This window comes from Neomonachus schauinslandi, chromosome 11 (assembly GCF_002201575.2).
Source record: "Neomonachus schauinslandi chromosome 11, ASM220157v2, whole genome shotgun sequence".
Classification (NCBI taxonomy): Eukaryota; Metazoa; Chordata; class Mammalia; order Carnivora; family Phocidae; genus Neomonachus; species Neomonachus schauinslandi.
The window spans coordinates 63,676,629-63,695,927 of NC_058413.1; the positions used below are offsets into that span (position 1 = coordinate 63,676,629).

Below are 19,299 nucleotides of genomic sequence, written 5' to 3' on the forward strand. Positions count from 1 at the left end.
ATTTTTGTAATACAAAGCCAAGCAATATCACAAGAGAAATAGAGGCAAAGTCCCATGGTGGGTGTGAAAGAGAAAGGCAGGTGGGATTAGGGTGAGAAGGCCTGGGTTCTCTCCTGGTCTTACCACCTGTATGATAAAAAACAAGGTACCTGACCCCCCTGATCTAAAACAGAGATGATAATATTGGGGCCATTTCCTGTTGGTATTGTGATGATTAATAAGAAAGAATAGATTAAAGCAGTGTGTGAGCACATTCTCTACTCTTATTTTTCTTCAGGGAATGTCAGTCAGGGTTGAAATAATGAGGGAGAAGGCACAGAAGTCTTGGGGAAGGTGACGTGAGTTAAGTTTTAAATGATGGAACCTCACCTTTCAAGCCCAGTGTACTCAGCTGATCTGCTTGCCTTCTCTCCGGCTTTTGTTCTGCTCTTTCTTGTAGGGCTAGTTCCTGTCCCTGGACCACTAACTAGCCCTTGTCTTCGTGAAGGTTCTCTGGTTGTAGAGAATAGAAAGCCACTTACAGTAGCTTAGGCAAAATCTGAACTATCAAGTTGAAAGGACAGGAAGCATGGCAGGTTAACCATCTGATGAACAGGAATTAAGGACTGGTGATTCCGAGAGACCCAGGAGACCACAGTCCCCTCTGCCAGTCTCTCACTGTTCCTATCAGGCTCATTTCTTTCAGTATCTTTCTTAGGGACGATGTGGTTTCTCATCTCCTCTTCTCTTTCTACGTTTCTTTCATATCTGTACATAAGCTATCTCTGTGTCTCTAGGCCTATGCCCTCACCTGCAGCCACAGTTAACCTGCAGGCCAGGATGTATGTAGTAAGGGTAATGAAGCCGGGTGTCTGCAAGTCATCTCTTTTTTCCACTGGAGATTCTCTTCAAAGGCTCCAGTGCCTACATCTGAACCCGAATTATTCAATGACTTCTTGTTGTCCCTGACCTGCTTGCCTGGTGCTCAAAGAGGAAGATCAGGACTCGGGGAAAGTTGGTAACTAGCCCTCATTCCACACTGCTTTTCTATGCCTCAGGGCCTTTGTACCTACTCTTCCATCCTTTCTTATCTCCTTCACTTGCTTTAAAACCATCTCAAGACTTCTCTTTTCAATCTTCCTTCATCATATTTCACCTCCAATCTAGGCAGATTGATCACTCCCACCTTCCTGCATCTACTGTGGCTTGTGCATTCCTTGAGACTGCTGCTCCTACCACACTGGGTTGCAACCGGTTTAGTCTTAGTGGTTTTCTCCTTCTTCTAGTGAACCCATTAAGAAATGAGTTCTGAGAAACAAACTGAGGGTTCTAGAGGGGAGGGGGTGGGGGATGGGTTAGCCTGGTGATGGGTATTAAAGAAGGCACGTTCTGCATGGAGCACTGGGTGTTATACACAAACAATGAATCATGGAACACTACATCAAAAACTAATGATGTAATGTATGGTGATTAACATAACATAATAAAATAAAAAGAAATGAGTTCTGGAGTCACATAACTAGTTTCAAAGGTCCAGTCTTTCCATTTACTAGCTATGTGATCATGGGAAAGTCACTTAACCTCTGTAAGCTTTGTAAAATGGAGAGGATAGTGCCCACATCAGAGAATTATTGATGGAATTGGATAAACTAATGTGTGAAGTGCTTAGAACAGTACACAACATAAAAGAGGTGCTCAATAAATACTCTCACTTTTATACTACAAGTACCAAGCCCAGGATGTGTCAGACAGGATGTACTAATTGTTTGCTAGGGAAATGAACATGTAGTTTAGGACTACAAAATGTTTTCTAAAAAATATTTTATTCCATTTGTCTTGTTTGCAGAGGTTTTGCAAAATATCTACAGTTGCTATACTATTATAATAGATGTGTATCTGGGTATGCGTATGTACAATACTGAATTGCAACTCTGAGAAATGCTATGAACAGCACTCATAGGATAGTATCAAAGTGTGCAATACAGATATATATGTAATTGTTTATTTAATGTTTGTCTCTACCCCTAAAATGTAAATGCCCTTGGGGCAGGTTTAAGCTTGTCCTATTTATTGCTACAAGCTCAGTCATATTATACAGTTTTCAGATACATAAAAAGTTAATAAATATTGGTTGAATGAATGAGCAGATGGAAAAATGGACCACATTTACGCATTTAGGAAGTGCCTTTGCTGTTCCCTCCACTTGAAGGTCCTCTTCCTCCATCATCACTGCATGCCAATATTCTATTTAACCTTTAAAATCTAGCTGATACTCTTCTGTGAAACTCACCCCTTTCCTTAATTCTTATGGTAATTCATGGATACTTAGGGCACTCAACACTTAGTATCTGGTGTTAAAGTCATCTGTGTATCTGTTTGAAAAAATTTCTCATGAGCAGAACTCTGCGTAGGTTTCATCAGGGTTCTCCTAACTGATTCATCTTAGTATCTCTCCCAATGCTCAGCAAGCTGTATGACATCCACATTAGACAAAATTAAAACACAGTGACTAGCAGCATAAGGAAAATCAGCTTTGTTCATTGCAGCAAGAAACAGTGGAGTGCCACTTGGGCAAGGGGTAATGAAGGTCTCTTCCAAAGTGATGGTGTCATAAAAGTTAAAGTGTACCTTCAGGTCCTTATCCTGTGTTTGGACTATGCCTGGGACATAGCAGGAGCTCAATAAAAGATGAGTGAAGTGAATGAACTAACAGTGAATAGAAACATATGTCAGTTTCTATGAAAAGAACTACTAATTATGGGACTGTTTTTATAAGCATATCCATTCACTTGAATAATAAAACAATAAAACCTTTGATTTACCTGGACCCCAAAGATACTGAATGTCTAGAAGGATGTGCTTACAGCTCCAATGATGGAACCAATTTATAGGACTCAAGAGAGAGCTTTTTATCCTTCATCCATCTAATAAATATTTACAACTTACATTGGCTGGCACTTATGCTAAAGATATGGGAAATTCCAAGTTGCTGTTCTACATGCAGTGCTCTTGGGTAAAGTAGATGAATCTGCTTGATAGTCCAGATTTGCTGTCCACCTCATCATCACAAGGCATGATCTATTATATGAAATCAAATACTGAAGCATTGAAAGACTTCATGGACTAGTGGCTTCCCTGTTTGTGTAGACTGTTTGGGACAATTACATTCTCCAGGTATCAGCTGCTTTAAGTTTCCTTTCACCAAGATAAACTTTAGGCTGTATGGGCAGATTCTCTGGGGTTGATTGTATTATGACTTGAGATTTTATGTCAGGTTTATTATTAGTTCACTGAAGTGCACTGACTGAAAAACTCTTTGTATTCTATAGCTTATTGTGTGTGCGAGACATGGTCCAGACCATGTTTAATTCTAATGATGTGTTAGAAATACACACTTACAGGAGATGTACAAACAACATTTACATGTTTGTGAAGTTTTCAGGTCAGGTGTCCTAAGATAGCTACATAAAATGTGTCTACATTTCCTAGATATTATTCATTTCCAATATTTTATTTTAAAAGAGAACCAGTTTTATTTCAAAGGAGGTAACTGATTAAATCAACATACTCTGTCATTTCCTCAATATGCTTAATACATAATGGCAAATATATGTATTTTTGGAATTTATTTGTATATCCCAAATAATGAAGGGTATAATTAGGCAAGAATATCATGCATCCATGCATGTATGTGTGTGCGTATATGTGTGTCTGTGAGTGTATGAAATACGTTATCACTGGGTTTAAAAAGTGCATAAAGTATGAAATATAGTTTTTCTTCTGAGATCTAAATTTCATCTTCTGACAAAAAGTAAACTGAGGTTCAATTTAAACAGATTTATCTCCAACTGATAGTAATATTTTAATAGTAGCTATGTTTTCTAAAAGCAGTCCTCATAAAATTGTGATGATATAATGATATATTTAATGCAAGACTTAGAAAAAACATTGAGAAGATTTGACAGATTGACAAATTCCTAATATCTTCAAAAAAGGTTTGGAGGAGTCAAATGAAGCAAACCTGACTAAAACTTGGAAATATCTGTGCGTGTGTGCAGTAGAGAGGATTAGGAACAGACACAAGAATGGAAGCAAGAGTGGCCCATGGACTATGGGAATTGAATCGAAGGCTATTTTTTCCCACAAGGCTCTATGCCCTGCATTAACACATTTCTGTTCCCACCATCACTCCATTGCAATGCTTTAGTCAAGTTTTAGTGTTTTCTCCAGATGGATTTAAATAGAAATAATTTTATGAGGTCAGTATAGACAAAGCTGTTGACGAAAACTGCCGTGTATTAACTGGAAATGTTAGAATTGGAGATTTGTTATTTGATTTCATTTCTCAAGTGCTCACCAAGCACCCTTGTTGTGTTAGGCACTGTGCTAGACCCCGAGGATATATGCATCCTCTATTTAGGGAGCTCAAGACAGGAAAATAAGAAAACAAACATGTAAGTGTTAGTTTCTTCCTTCAACTTACTTTCCTTTTCTCTTTGACTCCAAGAAGTTACAATATAAGAGAGAAGAAAACACTTGTAATAAAATATGTTAGGTGATAAAGTGGAGGTGCATGTAAGGAACCTAGAAGGGAGAAAATAATTGCCTGGATAGAGAAAGCTCCAAAATTAGGTGATACTAGCTTCACAAAGAGTATCATACTCTCCTTGATGAAGCCAAGGAATAACAGTTTAATAAAGACAGGAGAAGCAAACTATACACATCAGATTTCAGTTCAATGTAGAATCATTATAACTTAATCTGATTTAGAGAGCTTTTCACCATTAGTATTTAAATTCCTTGCAAAAATTATGCTTTATGTGTTTAACAATCAAGATCAATTTACAGAGATCCAACTAGAAAATAGTACTTCATGAGAAGAACTTTAAATGTAGTAGTCTTTGAGACACTTCGGTGATTCCCAAGTTACAGAGAAAAATATAATGGCACCTAACTTCAGTCAGTTGAAAATAACTTGAACTTCAAAGAAGATTTATTCCCACTATGGATAGAGATATATCTTGAGGTTCTATGTCAGAAATACTGTTTTTCTTGAGAGATTCCAAATACATTTTAGCAGAGACTAATTGTTGAGAGTGCTCATTATTTCTTAATTCCTTTATTCTTAATCCCTCAAAACAGATCTAATTAAAGAATCAAATATTTTAAAACTCTTCTTCCAAGTCCCATTTACCTCATCTCCGCCCATCTGATGTAGCTAGCCTGGTTCCTCTGGTTAAATAATTATAAGAACAAACATTATTTCTGCAATATATAACACAATGATACTGACTTTTAATTCATTTTATAAATCTATATATTTTATCAACTATACTTACAAATTTCTAAATAGTGCATCACTGCTTTGCTAAGGGAATAGTCACGCTTTTCAGGAGAGATTTTAGGGTGGATTTTACTTGGATAAGCAACCAAAGTGTAAGAACTAACTTTTGGATTCTTGATCTATGTATCAAACCTACTGAAAAAGATATTCAAGCCATTCTAAGGAGTTCTAGCGGAATTAACCAAGAAATATGTACTGTAAGTTATATCAAATTTTAATACGAGAAATATAATCCTGTTCCCTTTCTTTAGTACATGTTACTTTTAGAAACTACTTTCTTTAGGGGGATGGGTTTGCTTGCACCACTGTTTACTCTTTCTCATTGATCAACGTCTGGCCATATTAAGAATTCAGACTTCATACCGAGAAAGACAGAGATGTATTTATCCCAAACAAGAGCTACAGAGAAGATACCACATCTTTAAACGCATATAATATGTGCCATTTAACCACAGCTATAAAAGGAAAAAGAAAAAGAAAAAAAAATCTTTAGGAGAATAAAAGGAAATTTTCCTTACCGGAATGAATGCATGTTGCATAGCTTGTTCACATTGTTTTAAGGAAGCAATAGTATCCCACAAAAGCTGGTAATTTTCAGCCCGGGAAGCACTTGGCCGTTGCATAGCGAAAGCTAGTAACACTCAAACTGAGCTCAAAGAACCCAGTTGAAGAAGGAAAAAACCCTGCAGATCTGTTACATAAACTTCTTAATTAGATCTGCTACACAAACTGCTATCTTAAGACTTAAAAAAAAAAAGTTAATCAGAACATTTCTTTTGGGGGATAACTGGGCATGACTTGAACAGAGACAGATGTTTTCATTGGGAAGGATTTTCGTTCCCACACTTGTGAAAAGCAATCCCATCAATGTTCCCCTGTCTTCACACGGGTCTGGCGAAACTGCACATACCATAAGTGTGTGGGGGGAAAGAAGTAGGAGGGAAAGAGATGTGAAAAAATATTTCTACCAGAAGATTTGGGTGGCAGGCCATGAAGGTAGAATTTGAGTAGCTTGTGAAAAGTATTAAAATTGATGGGAGTGGGTTACATACACACATATATGTTCATATGCAGGTGTCTACACTTGTCTGGGCTATGTGAAAAATCCAATTATATACATTCATTCTCACAGTGTTATTTAATATGTCCAAACTCTTTTCTCACTTTAGTTAAGATCTAGACATGATGTTTTCATCTATGGAATATTACTGCTTTGTTAACTACAGAGTTGTGTATCTGGAAGTATCCCTAAAGACTAGTCACAAGGTTCCTACGTATAAGATGCAGTCAATTATTTATCTTAAAATTTAAAAGCCATTAGAAGACCTTTCTGTTGCTTTATGTATTAGAGAAAAATCACATTTATTTGTCATTCTAAGTAGAATTCTCATAATTAATGTCAGGAGAATTGAGCCTTTAAATAGTTTTGGGACCACAGAGTGGTCTGCACAGAATCAGAACATGTTAATTCCAGAGAAATTGGTTACACACTTTAACAACAAAAAGGCCAGTATAAAGCACTAAATAAAATCTGGATAGCAGAATACAGTGACATATTCTGAATGTTTATTCACCTAAGACAGGAGCCCACAAAGTAAATTGAGGATCTACTAGCCCCCTATAGTCTCTGTGGGATTGTTGAGTTGGGGGTAATGCATCTTGAAAGAAGGTGCTGAGCACTCAGAAGTTCCAAAGGAATCTATACTCAGAGCTAGTTATAAAGCCAACAGGGAGAACATGTATTCAAGCATTTCTAGAGGTAAGGGGTAAACTGAGGGTAATACATAATATAAAAAATGAAGTTGTGCTTTTAATTGACCTAGAAAATCTAAGGAGTACAAAACAAGGTACAAGTTATAGGAAACAGTTTGATGACATAAATGAAGGATTTTTGCTGTGTTATTTTTAGAAGAGCTGCATGATTTGGGTTACCTAGTTTTTCTGCATTTACGTCTTGGTGATGGCAGATTAATTCATGATAATGACCTTGTGGTGTGCAAAATTTCAAAGGCTGAAGGCCTTTTATCTCAATTATTTTCCAATTTTCATTGAAGGAATTGGAAGTAGAAGTGATCTTCCAAAATTTCTACCTGGGTTAATTTGTAGGAAGATTATTTTTCCTTAATATCTCAGGAATATACACCATAAGGCTATTGCCATTAGTTTATTTTTCAGTATCAATTCAACCAACCTTCTCTTTTGCTCATTCATGGTGTTCTTCTGTTCAGTTCACACCCACAGTCCCTCCTCTGCCTTCATTCTTGCCCTTAGACTCTCCCATCTGCCCCAGCCACATGCTTCTTTCTCATGCACTGTCGACCAGCCAGCCCACAACTTCCAGAAAATATTCCTTCACTAGTAAATGCTCTGTATTTCTTAGCAAACAACAGGAAAATTTTAAAAAGTTGCTTTGTAAGTTATCCTCCAAAATTCCAGCCAATCCTTTCTGAATTCTTTGAGCCAATATTTACCATTATTTCAGTCCCCAGCTGGATCTTCTATCCTACCTTGTATTTCCTCTACCTCTTATTCATCGGGTCCCTTCATTCTTTCATTTAAGCAGCATGTCCTAAAAGATCCTCCTTTCCTTACTCTTTAGAAAAAGCATAGATAATCTGCAGTCTACATATAGGAACTCTACATAAAATCATTCATTCATTCATTGATCCAATAAACATATTAAGCACCTCTTGTGTGCTATACTTTTTGATTTTACTATGGACAAATGAATATATCAGATGTTGAATCTGTCTTTAAGGAGCTTAAAGTCTAATTGAAGGGATGATACATGGAGTGAATACCAAAAAGCCAGGAGTTAGTGCCATAAAAGAGGCAGCACAAACTATTTACAAAACAATGAAAAAGAAAAAAAGAATACATCCATTGGGGAAATTAGGGCAGCCTCATGGAAGATTTAACACTTTGCTAAAGCCTGAAGTTAGGGTAAAATTTGGACATGCAGAGATAGATAAGGGACATTCCTGAGGAAGGAAAAGTAGAACAAAAGCAGAGTGGGAAATTAGAGTTCATTACTGGTTGGTTTGGAAGGACCATGACACTAAGAGAGCTTAATAGTAAGATTTATACAGGAACCAAAGCTACTCTTAAATGCAAACTCAGTAGCTTCCTATTCATAATGCTAACCAATCTTAGCTCTAACCAATTTTTAGAGCATCAATGTGCATAAATTCAGTGAAACTCTTTTTAAACCATGAGGAGGTAAATTCCATATATTTATTCCCCAATTTTTAAGTAGGTGCATAGGCATACTTTTGGAGGCTTTAGGTGGCTTGATTATTTAGGTCATATTACTTATTTAATGAGTTAGCTTTTATTAAGGACCTATAACATATTTTATACTCATGCCCAATCACTGTTGTAAGTTCTGTGATCTGTTACTTTCAACGTTCAAGTGGAGTACACCAGGAATCTTACCTCATCAAATATTTGACTTAGCTCAACAACTTGGCTCAGATTAACAAACATTTATTGAGCTCTACTATATGCTCAGCACTGTGCTGGAAACAAAGAATGCAAAGATAAATGTATTTCAAGCCTCTGTTTCTTTTCAACAACTTTTCAATGTGCATTTGCCCCTGCCCACAAAGTAGAGTATACATATTTTCATCCTGTTAGCACAATGCCTGATAAAATGGTAATGGCTACCATTTTTCTGTTAAACACAGTCACTAAGCCATATGTCCATCATATCTAAATATATTACCATACTCTAAATTAGATTACAGGCCTTAGAATGTCTAAAAATACTTTTTGTATGGTGGAATTACCATGCCCAGACAAGTCTGCATTTGAATGCTTTCTGTTGGTGGTTGGTTAAAATATAACTTCTTGACAATTCTACTTCCAGTAAAAATGGAGTAACAGGGCTTGGATTTACACTCTGGTCTGAAACAACCAAAAAACGGAACAAAATATATGAAACAATGAATTTCAAATAGGGATACGAGCCAACAAAGAACAGTAAACTCTGAGGGATAGATAAAAAACAAAGTAACTCCTGTGACTTCCCCATTTACAACCTTGAATAGCCAGCCACACTGCAGGGGACCCAGCTGAAACCCAATGAACTTGCTGAGTTGAGGAGCTAGAGTTGGTTTTCTGGAGAGACCAAAGTGACGAGGAGAAACAGACACATCTATAATTATAGTTGGAGCTTTAAAAACCCTAAATAATTAATAGATTAAAAAGACAGAAATCAATAAGGATACAGAAGCCCTTTACAAAACCATCCATCAATTCGAGCTAATGTACCTTTAGACAACACTCCACCCCACAACACTCACCCACTCACAATACTCACCGAATATTCACCAAGATAGGCCATATTCTGGACCATAGTCAAATTTTGATAAATTTAAAGGGAGTCAGGTCAAAGTAAGTATATTCTCTGACCACAGTGAAATTATGTAAGAAATCAAAGTAAAACAATCTCAGGAAAGTCCTAAAATATTTGGAAACTAAATAAAACACATAACTAACTCACTGGCTAAAGAAAAAAATTTAAAAAAAAAGAAATTAGTATGTATTTGAACTGAATTAAAATAAAACCACAACATACCAAAATTTGTTGGATACCCTTAAAGACTGAATTAAAGGAACATAAAGAGCACTAAACATCTACATTTAAAAGGAAAAAGATCTTGGGGTGCCTGGGTGGCTCAGTTGGTTAAGCGACTGCCTTCGGCTCAGGTCATGATCCTGGAGTCCCGGGATCAAGTCCCACATCAGACTCCCTGCTCAGCAGGGAATCTGCTTCTCCCTCTGACCCTCACCCTTCTCATTCTCTCTCTGTCATTCTCTCTCTCTCAAAAATAAATAAAAAATTTAAAAAAAATTTTAAAAGGAAAAAGATCTCAAATTAATGATCTTAGCTTGGACTTTTTACAACTAGAAAAAAAATAGCAAACAAAAAAACACAAAATTAAAAGAAAGGAAATAAAAAGGATCACAAGAGAAAGTAAAGAAAATCAATAAGACTAACAGCTGGTTCTTTGATAATATCAATAAAATTGATAATGTTCTCGCAAGACTAATGAGGGATGAAAGAGAGAAGAAATATATTATCAAAATCATGAATGAGAGAGGTAGTAGCATCACTACAGGTCTTATAGCTATGAAAGAGTCAATAAGAAAATATCATAAACAACTTTATGCCAACAAATTTGACACCTTAGATGAAATGGATGAATTCCTTGAGAAATATAAATTACCAACACTCACTCAAGAAACATAAGTAACTGTAGCCATTCTGACTGGTGTGAGGTGGTATCTCATTGAGGTTTTGATTTGGATTTCCCTGATGCCGAGCGATATTGAGCACTTTTTCATGAAAAAAAAAAAAAGAAACATAAGTAACATAATAGTCATTCCATAAATCTATTAAAGATATTGAATTTATAATTAAAAACCTATCACCAAGAAACTCCAGGCCCAGATGCCTTCCCTGATGAATTCTACCAAGCATTTAAGGAAGAAATAATAATGTTATACAAACTCTTTCAGAGAACTGAAGAGGAAAGAATACATTCCAACTTGTTTTTGGGGGGCCAGATTACCCTGGTTCCAAACCAGATGAAGATATTACCAACAAAGCAAATACCCATGTGCCCTCATGAATATATATATATATACACATATTTATATATAAATTTTGCATATATATAATATATATGCAAAAATTCTAAACAAAATTTTAGTAAATTGAATCCGGCAACATATAAAAAGGCATGCATCATAACCAAGTAGGTTTAACCTTGAAAACAACCCAATACAATCCATGATATTATTTTTTTTGACACAAACAAGCAAACAACCATATGATCATCTCAGTAGGGGCAAGAAAGAACATTACACAGAATTCAATATCCATTCCTGGCTTAAAAAAAAAAAAAAACTCTCAGGACAAGATAGGGATGTCTTTTCCTACCACTTCTATTCAGCATTATCTGCAAGGTTCTAGACAGTGCACAGGTCAAGAAATAAACATTGGAAACGGAGTAATAAAAGTGTCTTTCTTTCCATATGGCATAATTGTCTATGTAGAAAATCTCGTGGAATCTAAAACAAACTTTAGCATTTATAAATGACTTCAGCAAGATTTCAGAATACAAGATAAATATATAAAGATCAATTGTATTTCTCTATATTAGCAATAAGCAAATGCAAATTGAAATAAAAACAATACCATTTATAAGATAAAAATATAAAATACTTAGGGATAAACTGTATGTAACATGTGCAAACCATGTACAGTGAACAACACAAACCTTTCCTGAGAGAAATTAAGGACATAAAAATGGAGAGATGTACCATGTTTCTGGGTAAGACTACTCAATATTGTTAAGATATCATATTCTGAAAATTGATTTACAGATTCAATGCAATGCAATCCCAGTAAAAACCTCAGTAATGTTATTTGTATGTTTGCTTATTTGTTTGTCCTGGAGAAACTGCCAAGCTGATCCAAAAATTATATAGAAATTCAAAGAATATAGAAATAGCCAATAACAACTTTGAGAAGGAAAAATAAAATTTCAGAAAAAGTACTACCTGTTTTCTAGTCTTACTATAAAGTTAAGGTAATCAAAGCAATGTGGCATTGGAAAAAAGATAAATAAATATACCAACAAACAGAATAGAGACTCCAGGAACTGAACTACACATCTATAGACAACTGATTTTCAATAGAAGTGCAAAGAGGATTCAATGGGGAAAAGGTCATCTTTTCAACAAATGATGTTGAAGAACTGTATATCTATATGCAAAATAGCAAACTTTGATGTATTCCTATCTTTAAAAATTAACTCAGATTATAGACCTACATGTAAAACCTACATTAAACTAAGAAAAAAGTAGAAGAAAATCTTTGTGGCTTTAGGTTAGATGCAGTAACAAAAGCACAACCATAAAAGAACAAACTGATAAACTGGACGTCATCAAATTTAAAAATTTCCATCCTTTGAAAAATACTAATAAAACAAGGAAAAGACAAGCCACAGAATGGAGGCAAAACTTACAGACTATATATCTAATAAAGGAGTTTTTTCCTAAAATATATATAGAACTCTCAAAACTCAATAATAAGGAAAGAAACAATCCAATTAAAAATAAGCAAAACAGGGGGCGGAGCAAGATGGCGGAGGAGTAGGAGACCTGGATTTCGTCTCCTCTCAGGAATTCAGCTGGATAGGGATCAAACCATTCTGAACACCTACAAACTCAACAGGAGATCGAAGAAAAGAATAGCAACAACTCTCTCAACAGAAAAGCGACCACTTTCTGGAAGGTAGGACGTGCGGAGAAGTGAATCCGAGGCGATATTCGGGAGGATAGACGGCGGGGGAGGGGCCTCCGGCGGCCGCTTCTGGCAAGTGATAGAGCAGCGGAGCACAAAATCGGAACTTTTAAAAGTCTGCTCCACTGAGGGACGTCACTCTGGTGGCTAAGCGGGGGGGGTGGAATCCTCCAGGACAGTGTGGTCTCAGGACCCACGGGTCACAGAAAGACTGGGGGTGCCTGAGTGCGGCAGAGCTCCCAGGTATCCGAGCAGGGAAGCCGGCTGCAGAGGCGGAGCCCAGGCGCGGGCTCTCAGCTCGGGGTGGCCATAAACCGTGATCCGCAGCACAGTCGGGCCCCTGCTCCTCCAGCAGGGACCCAACAAGCGGCAGATCCGGGGAGACTCACCTTCCTCCCCTGGGAGGAGCCGTGCAGGAGTGTGCCGCAGGGATCTGCTGGGTTTGGAGACGCCACCCGGGCTCGGGTGCCAGAGATAGAAACGCGCGGTCACAGGCCGGGTGAGCACGGAGTGCGGCTGGAGACCGGGGAGACGGGAGTGACTGACGGCTTTTCTCTGGGGGCTCACTGAGAAGCGGGGCCCCGAGTTCTCGGCTCCTCCGGGGCGGAGATTGGGAGGCCGCCATTTTCACTCTCCGCCTCCAAAGCTGTACGGAAAGCTCGCAGGGAACAAAAGCCCCGGAGAGCAAACCCCAGCAGATTACTTAGCTGGGAGGGGGCAAGGGCGGGGCAATTCTGCCTCCGGCAAAGACATTTGGAAACCACGGCAACAGGCCCCTCCCCAGAAGATCAGCGAGAACAGCCAGCCAAGACCACGTTTACCCATCAATGAGAACGGCAGAACTCCAGCTCTAGGGGACTACTGCACATAGAATTCATGGCTTTTTTACCATGATTCTGTAGTCTTTCAAAGTTAATTTTTTTTTAACTGTCTTTTTTTCTTTTTTTATTCTTTTTGAATTTTTCTTTTTCCCTTTTTCAACCAACATCTCATCAATCCCTTTTTTTTTTTAAAAAAAAAAAAAAACATTTTTATTTTTCATTTTTAGAGTCATATTCTATCCCTTCATAGTAGTTACCCATATTTTTGGCTTATATATATAAGTTGTTCTCTCTTTAAAATTTTGAGATAGTTTCTTCTAACAGATCAAAATATACCCTAAATCTCTAGTATATGGTGTTTTCTGTTCCCCTGCCTGATCACATCCTCTCCCTTTTTTTTTTCTTTTTTTAAATCCTCTTCTTTCTTTTTTTCAAACAACTTCTTATCAATTCCTTTTATAAAATTTTTTATAATTTCCATCTTTACAGTCATATTCCATCCCTTCATCATATCAACCCTTATTTTTGTACATATAGAAGTTTTTCTTTCTTTAAAATTTTGGTAGGGACTTTCTTCTAAAAGACCAAAATACACCCCAAATCTAGTGTGTGGCACTGATCATATTTGATCACATTCTGGTTTTTTTGTTGCTGTTTTGTTTTGTTTGTTTCTGTTTTTATCTTTATCTTTTTCTTTTTTTTCTTTTTCTTTTTTCTCTCTTTCCCTTTCTTTTCCCACTGCTTCAGGTTTTTTCTGATTTGTTTAGAGTATATTTTCTGGGGACGTTGTTACTCTGCTAGCATTTTGTTCTCTCATTAATCTATTCTCCTCTGCACAAAATGACAAGACGGAAAAAATCACCTCAACAAAAAGAACAAGAGGTAGTACCGACTGCCAGGGACCTACTCAATACGGACATTAGTACAATGTCAGATCTAGAGTTCAGAATCATCACTTTAAAGATACTAGCTGGGCTTGAAAAAAATATGGAAGTTATTAGAGAAACCCTTTCTGGAGAAGTAAAAGAACTAAAATCCAACCAAGTTGAAATCAAAAAGGCTATTAATGAGGTGCAATAAAAAATGGGGGCACTAACTGCTAGAATAAATGAGGCAGAAGAGAGAATTAGTAATATAGAAGATGAAAGATGGAAAATAAAGAAGCTGAGAAAAAGCGAGATAAGCAACTACTGGATGATGAGGGCAGAATTCGAGAGATAAGCGATACCATAAGACGAAACAACATTAGAATAATTGGGATCCCAGAAGAAGAAGAAAGAGAGAGAGGGGCAGAAGGTATAATGGAGCAAATTATAGCAGAGAACTTCCCTAATTTGGGGAAGGAAACAGGCATGAAAATCCAGGAAGCACAGAGAACCCCTCTCAAAATCAATAAAAATAGGTCAACACCCCGACATCTAATAGTAAAACTTACGAGTCTCATAGACAAAGAGAAAATCCTGAAAGCAGCTCGGGAGAAGAGATATGTAACCTACAAGGGGAGAAACATTAGATTGGCAACAGACCTATCCACAGAGACCTGGCAGGCCAGAAAGGACTGGCAGGATATATTCAGAGCACTAAACGAGAAAAATATGCAGCCAAGAATACTATATCCAGCTAGGCTGTCATTGAAAATTGAAGGAGAGATAAAAAGCTTCCAGGACAAACAAAAACTAAAGGAATTTGCAAACACAAAACCAGCCCTACAGGAAATCTTGAAAGGAGTCCTCTAAGCAAAGAGAGACCCCAAAAGCAACATAGACCAGAAAGGAACACAGACAATATACGGTAACAGTCACCTTACAGGCAATACAATGGCACTAAATTCCTATCTTTCAATAGTTACCCTGAATGTAAATGGGCTCAATGCCCCAATCAAAAGACACAGGCTATCAGACTGGATTAAAAAACAAGACCCATCGATATGCTGTCTGCAAGAGACTCATTTTCGACCCAAAGACAGCCCCAGATTGAAAGTGAGGGGGTGGAAAACCATTTACCATGCTAATGGACACCAAAAGAAAGCTGGGGTGGCAATCCTTATATCAGACAAATTAGATTTTAAACCAAAGACTGTAATAAGAGATGAGAAAGGACACTATATCATACTTAAAGGATCTATCCAACAAGAAGATCTAACAATTGTAAATATCTATGCCCCTAACATGGGAGCAGCCAATTATATAAGCCAATTAATAACAAAAGCAAAGAAACACATCGACAACAATACAATAATAGTGGGGGACTTTAACACCCCCCTCACTGAAATGGACAGATCATCTAAGCAAAAGATCAACAAGGAAATAAAGACTTTAAATGACACACTGGACCAAATGGACTTTACAGACATATTCAGAACATTCCACCCCAAAGCAACGGAATACACATTCTTCTCTAGTGCCCATGGAACATTCTCCAGAATAGATCACATCCTAGGTCATAAATCAGGTCTCAACCGGTACCAAAAGATTGGAATCATTCCCTGCCTATTTTCAGACCACAATGCTTTGAAACTAGAGCTCAATCACAAGACAAAAGTCAGAAAGAACTCAAATACATGGAGGCTAAAGAGCATCCTACTAAAGAACGAATGGGTCAACCAGGAAATTAAAGAAGAATTAAAAAAATACATGGAAACCAATGAAAATGAAAACACAACTATTCAAAATCTTTGGGATGCAGCAAAGGCAGTCCTAAGAGGAAAGTATATAGCAATACAAGCCTTTCTCAAGAAGCAAGAAAGGTCTCAAGTACACAACCTAACCCTACACCTAAAGGAGCTGGAGAAAGAACAGCAAATAAAGCCTAAACCCAGCAGGAGAAGAGAAATAATCAAGATCAGAGCAGAAATCAATGAAATAGAAACTAAAAGAACAGTAGAACAGATCAATGAAACTAGGAGCTGGTTCTTTGAAAGAATTAACAAGATTGATAAACCCCTGGCCAGACTTATCAAAAAGAGAAGAGAAATGACCCACATCAACAAAATCATGAATGAAAGAGGAGAGATCACAACCAACACCAAAGAAATACAAACAATTATAAGAACATATTATGAGCAACTCTATGCCAGCAAATTAAATAACCTGGAAGAAATGGATGCATTTCTAGAGATGTACCAACTACCAAAACTGAACCAGGATGAAATAGAAAACCTGAACAGACCTATAACCACTAAGGAAATTGAAGCAGTCATCAAAAATCTCCCAAAAAACAAAAGCCCAGGGCCAGATGGCTTCCCAGGGGAATTCTACCAAACATTTCAAGAAGAATTAATACCTATTCTTCTGAAACTGTTCCAAAAAATAGAAATGGAAGGAAAACTTCCCAACTCATTTTATGAGGCCAGCATTACCTTGATCCCAAAACCAGACAAAGACCCCATCAAAAAGGAGAATTACAGACCAATATCCCTGATGAACATGGATGCAAAAATTCTCACCAAAATACTAGCCAATAGGATCCAACAGTACATTAAAAGGATTATTCACCATGACCAAGTGGGATTTATCCCTGGGCTGCAAGGTTGGTTCAACATCCGCAAATCAATCAATGTGATACAATACATTAACAAAAGAAAGAACAAGAATCATATGATCCTCTCAATAGATGCAGAAAAAGCTTTTGACAAAGTACAGCATCCTTTCTTGATCAAAACTCTTCATAGTATAGGGATAGAGGGTACCTACCTCAATATCATAAAAGCCATCTATGAAAAACCTACAGCGAATATCATTCTCAATGGGGAAAAATTGAGAGCTTTCCCCCTAAGGTCAGGAACGTGGCAGGGATGTCCACTATCACCACTGCTATTCAACATAGTTTTGGAAGTCCTAGCCACAGCAATCAGACAACAAAAAGAAAATCAAAGGCATCCAAATTGGCAAAGAAGAAGTCAAACTCTCACTCTTTGCAAATGATATGATACTTTATGTGGAAAACCCAAAAGACTCCACCCCAAAACTGCTAGAACTCATCCAGGACTTCAGTAAGGTGGCAGGATATAAAATCAATGCACAGAAGTCAGTGGCATTCCTATACACCAACAACAAGACAGAAGAAAGAGAAATTAAGGAGTCGATCCCATTTACAATTGCACCCAAAACCATAAGATACCTAGGAATAAATCTAACCAAAGAGACAAAGGATCTGTACTCAGAAAACTATAAAATACTCATGAAAGAAATTGAGGAAGACACAAAGAAATGGAAAAACATTCCATGCTCATGGATTGGAAGAACAAATATTGTGAAGATGTCAATGCTACCTAGAGCAATCTACACATTCAATGCAATCCCCATCAAAATACCATCCACTTTTTTCAAAGAAATGGAACAAATAATCCTAAAATTTGTATGGAACCAGAAAAGACCCCGCATAGCCAGAGGAATGTTGAAAAAGAAAAGCAAAGCCGGCGGCATCACAATTCCGGACTTCCAGCTCTATTACAAAGCTGTCATCATCAAGACAGCATGGTACTGGCACAAAAACAGACACATAGATCAATGGAACAGAATAGAGAGCCCAGAAATGGACCCTCAACTCTATGGTCAACTCATCTTTGACAAAGCAGGAAAGAATGTCCAATGGAAAAAAGACAGTCTCTTCAACAAATGGTGTTGGGAAAATTGGATAGCCACATGCAGAAGAATGAAACTGGACCATTTCCTTACACCACACACAAAAATAGACTCCAAATGGTTGAAAGACCTCAATGTGAGACAGGAGTCCATCAAAGTCCTAAAGGAGAACACAGGCAGCAACCTCTTTGACCTCAACCGAAGCAACTTCTTCCTAGAAACATCGCCAAAGGCAAGGGAGGCAAGGGCAAAAATGAACTATTGGGACTTCATCAAGATAAAAAGCTTTTGCACAGCAAAAGAAACAGTCAACAAAACCAAAAGACAACCAACAGAATGGGAGAAGATATTTGCAAATGACATATCAGATAAAGGGCTAGTATCCAAAATCTATAAAGAACTCATCAAACTCAACACCCAAAGAACAAAGAATCCAATCAAGAAATGGGCAGAAGACATGAAAAGACATTTTTCCAAAGAAGACATCCAAATGGCCAACAGACACATGAAAAAGTGCTCAGTATCGCTCGGCATCAGGGAAATCCAAATCAAAACCTCAATGAGATACCACCTCACACCTGTCAGAATGGCTAAAATTAACAAGTCAGGAAATGACAGATGTTGGCGGGGATGCGGAGAAAGGGGAACCCTCCTACACTGTTGGTGGGAATGCAAGCTGGTGCAGCCACTCTGGAAAACTGTATGGAGGTTCCTCAAAAAGTTGAAAATAGAGCTACCATATGATCCAGCAATTGCACTACTGGGTATTTACCCCAAAGATACAAAAGTAGGGATCCGAAGGGGTACGTGCACCCCGATGTTTATAGCAGCAATGTCCACAATAGCCAAACTGTGGAAAGAGCCAAGATGTCCATCAACAGATGAATGGATAAAGAAGATCTGGTATATATATACAATGGAATATTATGCAGCCATCAAAAGGAACGAGATCTTGCCATTTGCAACGACGTGGATGGAACTGGAGGGTATTATGTTGAGTGAAATAAGTCAATCAGAGAAAGACAAGTATCATATGATCTCACTGATATGAGGAATTCTTAATCTCAGGAAACAAACTGAGGGTTGCTGGAGTGGGGGGTGGGGTGGGAAGGATGGGGTGACTGGGTGATAGACACTGGGGAGGGTATGTGCTCTGGTAAGCGCTGTGAATTTTGCAAGACTGTTGAATCTCAGATCTGTACCTCTGAAACAAATAACGCAATATATGTTAAGAAAAAAAAAAAAAAAGAAGAAGAA

General features: G+C 37.5%; 1 protein-coding gene across 10 annotated transcripts in view; it reads right to left on the reverse strand.

The window, feature by feature from the left end:
• Positions 1 to 19,299, reverse strand: part of DLG2 (discs large MAGUK scaffold protein 2) — a 1,451,407-nt gene that overhangs the window by 751,041 nt on the left and 681,067 nt on the right. For 3 of the 10 annotated variants that reach the window (XM_021686450.1, XM_044919514.1, XM_044919512.1), the window contains exon 1: positions 5,842 to 5,946. The exons of the other annotated variants lie outside the window; for them this stretch is intronic. In XM_021686450.1, the coding sequence (XP_021542125.1) occupies positions 5,842 to 5,946 (105 nt within the window). Of the gene's footprint in view, positions 1 to 5,841; positions 5,947 to 19,299 lie in introns of those variants that run through there. 10 annotated transcript variants of the gene reach the window in all.